The sequence below is a fragment of the Halyomorpha halys genome, unplaced genomic scaffold (genome assembly GCF_000696795.3).
Source record: "Halyomorpha halys isolate HHAL.00 unplaced genomic scaffold, Hhal_1.1 Scaffold1675.1, whole genome shotgun sequence".
In the NCBI taxonomy this organism is placed as follows: domain Eukaryota; kingdom Metazoa; phylum Arthropoda; class Insecta; order Hemiptera; family Pentatomidae; genus Halyomorpha; species Halyomorpha halys.
The window spans coordinates 34,561-48,008 of NW_027111646.1; the positions used below are offsets into that span (position 1 = coordinate 34,561).

The 13,448-nt window shown below is 30.7% G+C and overlaps 2 protein-coding genes across 5 annotated transcripts in view; both read right to left on the minus strand.

The window, feature by feature from the left end:
* Positions 1-7,353, minus strand: part of LOC106690353 (High mobility group protein 2) — an 11,508-nt gene extending 4,155 nt beyond the window's left edge. Inside the window, exons 1-3 of the mRNA XM_014435766.3 lie at positions 7,147-7,353; positions 6,604-6,723; positions 2,036-2,160 (exon numbers count right to left, since the gene is read on the minus strand). Coding sequence (XP_014291252.1) covers positions 2,036-2,160; positions 6,604-6,723; positions 7,147-7,240 — 339 coding nt within the window. The 5' untranslated portion in view covers positions 7,241-7,353. The remainder of the gene's footprint in view (positions 1-2,035; positions 2,161-6,603; positions 6,724-7,146) is intronic.
* A 2,591-nt stretch (positions 7,354-9,944) lies between these two features.
* Positions 9,945-13,448, minus strand: part of LOC106690347 (cilia- and flagella-associated protein 45) — a 22,024-nt gene continuing 18,520 nt past the window's right edge. For 3 of the 4 annotated variants that reach the window (XM_067049721.1, XM_014435759.3, XM_014435760.3), the window contains exons 10-12: positions 13,102-13,227; positions 11,894-12,063; positions 9,947-10,288 (exon numbers count right to left, since the gene is read on the minus strand). In XM_067049721.1, the coding sequence (XP_066905822.1) occupies positions 10,210-10,288; positions 11,894-12,063; positions 13,102-13,227 (375 nt within the window). In that variant the 3' untranslated portion in view covers positions 9,947-10,209. Of the gene's footprint in view, positions 10,289-11,893; positions 12,064-13,101; positions 13,228-13,448 lie in introns of all 4 variants that reach the window. The other variant, XM_014435758.3, reaches the window with a different exon arrangement.

Sequence of the window (13,448 nt, forward strand, 5' to 3'; positions counted from 1 at the left end):
TAATGTATTTAGGCAGCATATATGAATAAAGTATTTCTCTCTTGTAATATCCCCTTTTATGAGTAAATAGTTATTTTTTATATATAAATGATTTTTAGTATGTTTTATGTTATGTATCATTTCAGTATTGCTTATTTATTGTATTAAACTAAAAAGCAAGCTAACCAATTTTCATCAGTAAAACGTGCAGTCACAAAAAATATCATTGGTGGTTAAGAAGCAGTCTTACCAATTTAATGTCTATTATTGGCGGTGCCGGTTCAAATCCGGCCTGGGACGTTGACTTTTTTCATTGAGTGGCGGCCCCAAAAAATGAAAAACTTTGACCCCCAACCATGGATAGGCAGTATAGGACTCCCAATAGTAGTCTTGGATGAAAAAAAAAAAATAAAGGCCAAGATGGCGGCTCCATTATGAAGTCGGTAGATTCAAATATTTTTAACTTTAATTATCTTCCCGTCATGATTGTAATTACAGTAGATCTAAGAAAAAATAGAAGTTAGTAATAAGTATTGAAGAATAATATTCATAAAGGAAATCATGAGAAAAAACTCAAAACTGGCCTAAATAGGCCTATTTATTTTACTTTATTCATTGTTTTATTATAACTCTTTTATTTATTTATGTTCAAGTTTTCAAATGTTTAGATAAACCAAATAGATGTTCATATCCTAAACAGTTAGTTTTCATTTTATTTCCAACAAAAAGATATAGTCAATTTGAGGTGGCTTTAACATACATTTTTTTTTTTTTTTTAATATTCTCAAAAATGACTCTTAACGGTTTTCATTAAACGCTATATTAATATAATTTTAAATCATCTTTTACATCTGCTAGGTCTTGTCTTATTAATAGTTTAACAGAGCCTAAATTTTCAAAAATCTTCCTCTTGAGTACCTTAAAATTTGTTCATTTGAAATAATTATACAATTCATATTTTTGTTTGTAATGAAAAATCGATAAATATAGTTTTGAGATACTTTAAGATTTCACATTTTTATTCAAAATGAAATAGATGAATATAAACTATGAAAGGATTAGATAATTAACGTTTAGAGAGATAAGAGGAAAAATATTTTTTAGTAATTAAATTCCGGAAAACAAAGATTTTTTAAAAAATAATATTTAGCATTTAAAGTTAAAGAGGATAACAGAGAGTGATAAAAAATGGATATAAAAGGTCAGTTCTAACAAAAATTTGACTGTTAACTGCAGCTGACAGAAACAGCAGTTTTTTTTTCTTACATCTTATCAGTCTGCTAGATGTTTTCATGACATATTTATTAAATGATTAGTTTTATTATTTCAATTAAACCTTTGCACTCAAGACTTTTTTTTTGTAGGACATAACTTGTTAACGGTTGACGGAATATTTGGTCTAAAATTTTAAGAACCAATATCAAATTTTATTTCGTTTGGAGGCTCATCCATATTAGAAATATCCATCCACTCATCATCCTGAGAAATTTCATACTTGAAGAGCTACTAGATGATAAAAAAGGAACTGCTTTCTGTTTTTTATATCCAATATAGTCAGATTCGTCACTGAAAATGTGATAATCACTCATACTATCACCATTTTTGTCACAAAACACATCAAAAATAAAATCATCTTCACTATCACGCAATTCAAAAATTTCATCCATTCTATCTAATAGGTATCAAAAAAAAATTACTTACAGGACGAAAATTCGCAATAACTTTTTTTATAACAAAAATGCATCCGAAAGCTAGCACAGACCTTGTGAAACTCATAAGACAGGATTATACTTGTGATAGTACGTCTCCCGCCTTGTTATTATGCAAACAACAGAGCAGGGCCTAGTGGCAACATATAGTCGCCAGTCGAGTACAAAAGGTTAACCTTTTCAGTTCAGACTAACTTAATATATTGCTTTAATAACAATTTAGCATTGAATAAATGGCCAAGAGCAGAACATGAATTTTAGTAAACTGCCATATTTTTATAAAAATAAAACTTTTATTTTTTTATCAACATAAATCCAATCTATATATTAAATAAATTTTCACCAACCTGTTTTTGGTCATGAGGTAGTGCACTCCATTCTGCAGCTAAAACTTTAGTGATTTCAGCAAATGGCATGTTAGGGTTTTCGGCTCGAAATTTTTCTCTCCTATCATTCAAAAATCGAACATAGCCTAAAAAGACAGTAATTTTATTAGGATATAAAAAAAAGAACAAAAATAAAACATTAAATATATTTTATAACATAAACTGAAGAATAGTAAATCACAAAAGAAAGAGAAAATGAGTTTAATTTTTTTTGTATAAAATTGAGAATATTAAATGCCATGGATGAATCTTTCATAAAAAATATAAAAGGTATGCGGAAAAGTAAACATAATCAAACACTATATTAAATAACACATAAGTATTAAAATAACCAATATAAGAAAATGTAACGAATATTAATTAGTAATTAAATATAAATATAGACAATATAAACAATCAGAAACTAACCAGCCAAACTAAAACCTGAAGAAACTAGACCCTTTTGTTGATATGACAGAAAATTTTAATCTCAAGAAACATACTGCATGATCTGATATTTGACTACATTACTAAAGCATTCGACATTGTTAACCCAAAGTTACTAATTTTCAAATTAATAAATCTGAAAGTCCTTAGATAACTAATATTAATCATCCAATCATTTTTATCAAATAGATTACTCTTCAGTTCAGTCAATAGTATAACCTCTCACACAAATCATACTATTGCCGGTCTCCCACAGGGATCCTATTTATGTCCAATACTATTTAATTTACTCATTAATAACTATCTGAAATTCAAATATGTTAATATAGCTCTGTCTGCTAATGAAACAGGATTATTCTTCTCTTCTTAATAAATAATTAAGTAGTTTAAAAAAGGGAGATTAATCAAATTATGGAAAAAACAGAAAACATCATTTTAATAAAATGATGCCCTATACTTCCATCGAACATAGTTTTAAACGATACTTCTATTCCTCTAGCCAAAAAATCAGGAGTGACGTTAAACAGCAAACTGTTATTTGACCACTCCATCATTCAAAATTAGAAAATAGAAAGAAAATATTGTCTACAAAAATTCCATATTATAATAAAAAATCAATACTATCCATCAGAAATAAATTGATACAAAACAGTACAGTACTAAGACCTATCATAATATATGCTTGCCCGGTATAGAGCTTCACAACTCAATCAAAATAAAAAATTATTCAAAAACATATCCCACACAGTTGTTAATAACTATCCATATAACATTATAATAACTAAAATTCACTCAGAACTAAATATAGACTCCGTACACGAATACATATATAAATTGACCCATATTTTTTTCCAATCTTCTAACTCTTTAAATCCATTAATGACAGAAATAGAAAATTATAATAAAACAACATATAGATATAAACCTAAGAGAACCAAACAAATATTACTGTAAAAATTTATCAAAAAATGATACATATGTGTATATATAGATAAATATATGTATATTTTTTTTTTAACAAAATGTAAAATATTGTTGTTATGTAATAAGTAACAAGAAAAATGTATTGTATAAGGCTGTACCCCAAAATAATACCGTAATTATTGTATGTTTTATGTTTATTAAACAAAAACTTTTATGCAAAATAAAATATTTTTTACACTTTCTTAATTTATGGAAAATACAGTAAGGGAAAGTATTGCAATCGTTCAAAATTTTAAGTTCGAATATTCAACGGAATTATAAGTTTTGGGATCTCATCAGTCCAAATAACCAAGTCCTTGACAAATCCCTATATCTGTATAAGATCTCCCCCATTCTATTTCTAATACTTACCGGATCATTGAATAGTATCGAGTCAAACATTCCGAAGCTCTCCAATTGTTTTATTATCTGGTATATATATTATAACAGAGATTGACAGCAACCTATTCAATAAAATTAACCAACTGGAACTGTCACTTTATAGTATCAATTTTTCACATTTTATTTTGAATTTTTGAATTCTGTATTAATTTATTTGAAACTATCAACTATTTTTAAAAAAAGTGCATGACTGGTCTTGAACACTCAGAATTGACACTCTAAAAGTTAAAAATTCACAATATTCCAATTGGTCCTGTGATGTTAACTCTAAAATTATGATTTTAGATTTATAATGTTGTTGCAGCTAATCAGGAAATTGTTTATACTTAGTATATATATTTAAACTACCTTAAAATCAGCAGCCCGATAGCTTACCTGAGAATAATTGCCCAACTGCGTCTCTCTGGTAAATATGCAATTACTCCAAGTGTCAGTCCACACAAATATATTTTGGACTCACAGAAGCTATGACCAGCTTGTGATGGAACGGCACTGGAGGATCGTTTCCATTTTTTAACAAACTGTCCCGCATATCAAGAGAACCAAATCGGATAAATGCCAAAGCTTAGCTACATTAACCAAAACCAATTGTATGAATTTTCGTCTATACCCTCACAATTAGATCTTAAACTTCTTTTTATATATGCGACGCAAAGCCTCATACTTTACAGGACACCCATAATACAATTTATAGTTTTTAAGTACGTAATGTAATATTAAGTAAGTATTGTCATTTTTATATTGTTTTTCACTCTAATGTAGATTTTGTTTTTTCACTCCAATATTGTTTTTGTTTTGTTTTTTCACTCTAATGTTGAAATCCCAGTTTGGGTATATCATCTGTTATTAGCTTAAATAATAATTTTAAGGATTTTAATATTATCATTACTTAATTTATAAATTATTAGCTTATATAAATGATTTTTACTTCACCATTTAGGTATACTGGTTTGTTATTAGCTTACATAATAATCTAATAGTTTGTAGATTGTGTTATTACTATTTAATTAACATTACAATGATTGTTAAATTATTTACTTTACAGGCCAACTCTATTTTTATAGGGGTTACCCCATAAACAGATAAATAAATTATTATTATTATTATTACATCTCTGGTATATGTAATCTGGTCTTGAATATGTAATTTCAATTTTTGGTTATTGGACCAATCAATTGAGACTTGGTTATTTGGACTGATGGGATCCTGATAATACCGATGGGATATTTTTTATCTGATCAACTCAAGATATTAGTTATCTTGGAATAGGCGAAAAGGATCAACAGGCCCACTAATTGGAATAGCTTCCTCCAATATTGCCGATACTGACACCTTTAAACTGTTCAGCACAGGCTTATAAAAACACAGATTAATAAAAACTTCTAGTGTAATTCATTTCTAAATGGACATAATTTTATTTTAGAATATAAAAATGTTCGTTCTCTGTAAATTTAAAATAACTCTGTATCAAACATTTATTTAACTAGGATAGTCAGGATTAAGTAGAATTCTTAGGCAGGCAAGACTCTGGATTACCAATGCCTAAGCTCATATTAGAGGATAGGAACAAAATTTATTTTCCATACATTCAGCCATGTAACCACCAGGCATATTCAGGATCTATACATCAAGGACCTGACCCTTCATGGGATCAGGTGGTTGAGTTTGATACTTACTAATCACATCAACTCCAAATGCAACTGTCAACAAATTTCACTAATCCCTACTTGTATACAATTCCAGATCCTTCTTGGTTGTAATGGTCGATGTATGACACGTCACAACCTCTAAAGAGGAGATCTTAATACCAAAAATAATAAAAGGTAAACCATCCCACTACACCCACCCCTTAAGATTCAGAATAAGGCCCGATTTTATCTTACCTTTGATACATTCATTAAAATGAGTAGAGGAGTCTTAAATTAAAATAATTAGTATAATCGAAAAACATTGAAAAAGTAATTAAAATTAGAAATTGGTGTGGATCAAAAGTTTATTTATCTATTATTATATGTATAATAATAATAACAAAGGCTTAGAGAACCCGAAGGTTAGATGCCTATACCACAAATCAATCCCTACGTAGATCCTTCCAGTGACACCCCTCCAAATCCAAATTTACTAAATCAGTCTGAATGCAATCCTCCCATCTATGTTTCGGTCAATCCCTCGGGCGTTTACCCGTCGGTTAATTCAGCCTTCTAAATTCTTCTGTTAATTTATCCTTTTTCAGTCTGAATATTTTAAGTAATACTTTATTTTCAAAAACCTTAAGGCAATATTCTTCCCTTAATGTAAGAGGCTATGTTTCGCATCTCTAAAGAACAATGGGAAGGATAAAAGTTTTGTATATTCTAATTTTTAAGTTTTTGAATAGAAGGCGCGAGCTAAACGATTTCGAAATTGAAAAATAACAAGCATTTCCCGCCTTCAACCTTGTTTCTATTTCCTCATTTATTTCATTTTTCTTGTTACAAAAGAGCCTAAAAACTTAAACCTATCTACCTGTTCAAAAGTATTTCCTTCTCTATCTATATCACAGAACTTACTTTCGTTTCTACTGCTAAACATATATTTTGTTTTAACGGTATTTATAATAATGTCTTCAATTAAATTTTCTAGTAGACTGGAATGTACTAAACAATTTAAATAAACCCTTGTGATCTAGGTGACCCATACTTAAATTTAGTTCACATAGTCTCTATCATAGTCAAGATTAAGTTAAATGATAATTTTACCTGTAAGTGGTTGTCTAGGAGCTGTGAGATCTTTCTGAGCTTTCTTACGCTTCTTTCCTTTAGGCCAACCTTTTTTGTTGGGGGAGCCATTCTCTGTCTTCTCCACAGGGGAAGCAGCAGCTGTGATTGGATAAAAAAATAATGAAATTTTCATATATCACTTTTATAACAAGACAGAAATAGTAAAAAAAACAAAGTATAACTCTTCGTTTCACTCCTCCTACACTGCAGGAAGGAAAATTATATGATTTACGATATATATTGTTTATAATATTCATTTAGTTTTAACCACTAAACTTTTACTCCAAATTATCAAACAACATTAGAAAATACAGATCGTTGACATATCTTAGATATGTATCTACCCAATTATAATTTTTTGTTGCCAAGATATTGAGAAATAAAATAAGTTTACATAAAAGAGAGGTTCTGAAAATTAAAAACAATAACATGTCATAAATATTACTTCAATGCACTTGCATGTATCAATTTAATACACAATTAACATGATAATGGTAGTATACAAAATTCTGTTAAATATACCTGGAGTATCCACACCAGATGCTATGACGGCAGCTACATTTTCTTGAACTGGTGTAGAAGTAACAACGGCACTGGATTCAGGTGTCGTTTCCATTTTGAGTAAAACTAAACGCTTAATTACGACACAACGATAAAAACAATAATTCAAAGATATTCGCGGGATAACAACACAACTATCCCAAAACCTTCAACATAATCCATAGAGCTATAACCCCTCAAAACAAAGAGATGTAAATAAGCATTTAGAAACATTTTAACTCTGGTTTGGATCGATGATTTAGATTTTTTTTTAGTGTTTCATTGTTTAGTGAAGATTTAATCGGCTGAATAAAGGAAAAATAAAGGTTATGTCCTTTACAAGTTTGTCAATGTTTTAATATTTATATATTTTATTATATGCCAGTTTAAAAAAAAGTATTATAACAGCCATAATATTTTACTTCATATACAATTTTTTCATTTTTTTTTAGACTGGTTTCATTGTTTAAATAAAATAATTAATATCCAAGTTTAAGTCTCAAAATACTCTATATTATTTTTCTAAATGTCCAACGCTTCGACCAACCTGGCAATCCTCACACCAAATGTTCTAGAACGAATCGACGATAGTAGTTCAGAGCACCCAACATTCTCCGGATTTCTTTAACATTCGTAGGTATTGCTATTTTCTTAATAGCTTCTACCTTTTGAGCGTCAGGCTTGACCCCATGTAAGATGATTGTAAGTCCCACAAAATTTCTTTGGTTTTGCCTAAGTATGGATTTTTCCGCGGACAACTTCAGCCCAAATTGTCGGACCTGCCTGAATACACTACGCAGATCAAATACGTGTTTCTCCTCCGTTTTGCTGAAGACTAGCAGATCGTCCATGTACACCCGGCACATGGACTCGTCAATTCTCCGTGAGAATCCGTCCGTTACACATGGAATGTTATGGGGGCATTCTTTAACCAATGGAGGCCCTAGTAATCTATCACTTTCCTATATTTTTCCTTATTCTCTCCCAGCACACTCTTTTTCCTTGCGGCCTACAGGGGACTATTGTATGGTGACGTGCTCTCTACGATGATACCGTTTCTTAAGAATCTCCAGTTCCTCCCGGATGTGTTGCCTCAACGCGAGTGGGTTCCGTCGTTCCTTCACGTTAGTGACTTTTTCTTGTTTAAGAATGATCTCATGAATAGTCTGGCCGGTCATCCCCTGTATATCCACCTCCTTGAAAGATATATTCGCGTATTCCTCAAGCATCTCTTGTCTCCAATTCCCCTCATGATGGACAGCTCCTATCAGTTTCCTCCTTTCCCGGTAAGGGGGTTGACGACATTACGAACCGTCAAGGTTTCACCGCTGTAGTTATTTTCAACTGCTCCAAATGGACCGTTCTATGTTTTCTTGTTTCCTTTAAACTCTCTATGGTGACCACGTTATGTTCTCTGATTGTGATCACCCTGAATGGGCCCTCATATCTCTGCAGCTCTTTTCCACGGTTCCACCCTTCTTTCGGGTATACCACCGTCCTAATTTTAATTTGGCACATCAAATCGCAGATACCGAGGTTTTGCTTTGCCACCCATTTCTTTTCTCTCATATCCTGTTCTTAACTTTATCCAACACTCTCCATCGTGCCTGCATACTATTAATGGTAATAGTGTCTCCTCCTGCCGCCTTATCCCGATAGTTCCTGCAACGTCCACATAATCCAAAAACAAACTCGAACAGAGAAAACCCTGTGATGGAATGCATCGATTGGTTGTAAGCGATAATGGCCCTTTCCACTACCTCGTCTGGGTCGAGTCCCTTCTCCAGCTGTTTACTCGTTGGTGGTCACTAAGTTAACTATAGAGGCGTTCTATCCCGCCTCTACCTTTCAACTGACCAGGAGTATTGAAGTGCCGCATTACCTCTACAATTTTCATCTCTGTTCTCATACCAGCATTGTCAAACTCTCGTTCGTTGTTAGATGAGATTCTCTCTGAAGCGTCATAATACTGGAACCGCGTTCCCAGGGCCTTCAATACTGCTTCCACCGATTTTTCTGTTACTGAGTACGCCATTGTTAATTTACTGAAGATGTCTATTACCCTGACTCACTTGTACTCTCTCCAAGTGAACGAGTCCACTTTTATTTCCTTAATGTTGGTATTTTACCTGCATATTTAATCACCTGTATATATGTTTTATTTCCCACTTCTTTTAGTATTTTATTTTTGATAATTTTCATTTTGTACATATATTTACTAACTAGATTTTCGTACATATTTTATTATTTGATCTTTCCTCTTAGTTAATTTTAATATTACTGTTCTCATAGAGTTTTTATCTACTTATAATACTTAACTATGTCTGTCAACATATATATATACATCCATAATGTTAGCTATATTCTTATTTCATGATCACTCTAAATATCCTTTTATTCATTGGTTGTGATTTTGTTCTTTGTTCTTATCCCTGATGAAGGATAGAAATTCTGGCCAAAAGGAACTAATACACAAATTTTTACTTATTTGAGTTCTTCACTTCACTCTCCTAACCATCTCGTCATAACAATTTTTATGTTTTTTTTTTAATTGGGCATAACTGGTTTTGATCCTAAACAACTAAACTATTGTTTTACTTATTCATTAAGTAATCAATTATTTACAAAATTGCTTTTTAAAATGCCTTAAAAAAAATATTATCGATCAATCATGTAACAAGATGGGGAAAATATAAAACTCAACTGATTTCCTTCATTTTTTTATTTCAAGAGTAAAATTCATTAGTTATACCTTTTCCACTTAAAAAACATATAGTAACAATATCTGTGCTCACAACTAGACCAAATAAATTTAACTCATTAGGAAAAGTGATAATGTTTTTTAACATTGAGAATTATTGTTTTAAACTTGAATATTGATTTGAGCCTAAAAACATCCAGTTAGTCTAGTAATCTTAACAGTTTACTTCAAAGATAGCATCATCCTTAGCCTACAAATTATAACTTATGTTTGAGATACTTTAAGATTGATATTACAGCACATTTTTAAAAGAACAAAAATATATTATTATTTGAATGGGATCATCAATCATAGCCAGAATTAGTTTTAGTTCGAAGCTTCTTCTCCACGTCTTTGATATACTTTTCTGGTATCTTGTGCGTTCTGAAAACAAAACCAAATATTAAAGTTTGTATTCTATTATTTGGACTGTTAATAAATTAAATTAAAAAAATTAAAATAAAAATTAATGTGGTATTTTTCCATTACTTTTCCTTGCCCTATACACAGCCTTCATCAGAGAGATGGATGAAAGTATTAAAGCAAAAGGGCTCTTACATAACAAAATAAATAATATCTTAACCAGTAAATATTGTGTAATTATTTCATACTAGAAAAAGGAAATAAACTTATGGGACAACTTAATATAAACATATATATATAATTCATAAGTATCCATTATCTCTAACATCAGTATTTTTACCTCTCTTTGCATTCAACTTACCGTTTGCATTATCATAATCATAATCATATTCATATGATTTTATTAAATGTATTTTAAATAAGTTATTTATTTAACTTTTTATTATACTTTTCAATATGCATGAGGTAGAACATTGACAGTAAGACTAAGTAAAGGGAACGATTGATAACTGGAGTACAGGCTTAAGAATGAGGCAGGGTGACCAATTAGTGCCACTGCTTCTTGATATATTACTCAAGAGCTTGATTAGAAGACCTGGTTTAAATACCGAGGAATTTTCTTAGAAGATTCATTTGCTTGCTTATTAAAGTGATAACGTCATCTGGTACGGTGTGCGCATCACCAATTTTCACTTACCACTCTACATTGAGTTTTTTCAACTCAATTAATTTTAATTAATCCTTGCTCATTTCAAAATAGATATTTCTATATTATTAACAGTGGTAATACTTTCCTGTACTAATTTTCCTTTCAGTTGACAATTTGATTATTTCCAATTTTCACAGTTTTCTTTGAATATTTCACATTGCAAAATTTCAAAACTTCTCTTAGGCAAGTAGGATACCTAGTGTATGAAGGACTATCCATTGAACAAGAAAAGAGACTAAAAAGATTAATGAATTGTCTTATAATATTCATTTTTGGTATTCCCAGGCATTCTCAAATTTCACATTACTATTCCGAGCAAAGCTGGTTCTATCCTGGTATCCGGTGACAATACCTCCTTGGCACATTTATATTCCGATCCCTATAATATAACCAAAAAACCGTCCTATATCATTGGCCCCCTCACCCTTCATTTATCCAATCACCTACTAAATACAAGAACTGCCCTCCTTTGAAAAATCCTTTGCTGTTCGAGCTACCTCATTTTAGAACTTCTTACCCATATCCATCTGTAAAAAGCTTCCTCCTTAACTTCATTCAAACAGCAACTATCTATCCATCTCCTGTACTATCAAACTTCCGTGGACTTGTGAATAATAGAAAACAATATAAGCATGGACAAATATGTATTTTTGTTCATATTTTATTTTATTTAAATATTGTAATAGATTCATTTAATTATGTTCAAAAGTTTGCATTATAAACAATACAATAGAGAATATGTTTAATAAAATAAAAAAGTAATAATCATGAAAGGTTATATTAGTTTAAAAAAATACCTACTAAATTGAAGATGGCATCCTAAAAAAAAGCTAATTAGAGGAAAATTGTTTGTTATTATTTAGCAATTAAATTTTTTGGTAGGAAATTTCCTATATAGTACAGCAAGTTAAATTTACCTAATTTCGGCTACTTTCCTCTTCATGTTGTCTTTCAATGACTGTTGATTTAATTTCAAATCCATTTCTTCAACGACCCCATCTGCAAATATTACTCTCCTACTAGCTATTCGTTCTTTCTCTCTTTCATTCATTTGTTTTAATAATTGAGCCTTGTATTCTTCTTTTGCCTGTAATAATATAATTGTTATATTTTCTAACTAGATTTTCAAATGTATTTTGCTTATACAATTATTTGTTCTTTCCTCTTAGCTAATTTTAATATTATTTTTCTCATGCAACCTTTATCTTCTTATAATACTAATACTATTATTCATGTCTGTCAACATTATTTACATATCCATAATGCTAGTTATTTTCTTATCATTCTATGTATCCTATTATTCATTGGTTGTTGTCTTGTTTTTTTTTCTTAGCCCTGATAAAGGCTAGAAATTTTAACATAGGCACTAATAAATAAGTTTTTACTTATATTTGTTCTTCACTGACCGCACCCCAACCATCTTTTCCTCATATATATTATCAACAATCAACAATCTTCTAATCATCGTTATAGTTAATGGTGTGTTCGATCTAAAATTCAAATTATATTTTATACCAATACTTTGAATAATGCTGAAAAGATTGCAGCTGTAAAGATTTTTAGGTTTGTTACAAAATAAACTGGTACCATAGACTTGTAAAGTTTCAACATCAGCTTTGTCACAGTGTTAGGAAATGATAAACAAGCATTGTATATTTTATAACTAGATAACAATTAATAATTTGAAGCTTAATGTGCGAAGGAAATGTTGGCCTCAAGGGGGATAAGAGAACAATAAAGTCATTCACATACAGGAATAGTACCCGGAAGAATGAAGATACCTTCCTGCAAGACCCGGTGGCTGGCTACCCTCCAAGCTTACATTCTTTCTTTGTACCTACAGAAATAGTACCCTGTAGGGCACGGTTACCATCCTTAGAGAACTTCCAGCTGGCACCCCTAAGTGTATTTATTCACCTATATCTTATCTATTCACCTCCTAATCAGTTGATTGACAATGCTTGCTCACTTAGGTAAGGTAGTTAGTTACCTCACCTAAGTGAGCACCACTGTTGAGGCCTTCTGGTCAAGAGTGCCTAACATTATCAATTAGGATCAGATCATTTAACACAATCACCTCGGCAAAGTTAAATGTAATTTATTTTTAAAAAATATGTCAAATTACCCTTCTTTTTTCCTCTTGTTGTTCTTTTTCCTTTTGTCGCATTTCTTCTTCCATCATTTGAAGTCGTGCTACTTCTTCTAATTCCCTCTCCCTTTCCCTAGCTTGAGCTCTTTGTTTTTCTTCTACCTAAAAATATATTTTAAATATCTCTATTACTTTATGGTTTAGATATAAATTTAACAGAGGATTACAGGAAAAACTTAAAACTAAAACAAAAACATGATACATTGAACATAATAAAATCCACATAATACTTTGTTTTTTCTGCATTTCAGAAGCCCATTTTCTTGTCATATCCTTTATTCTTATTTTTCTAAATTCTCACATTTTTAACTTCTTTTATTTAT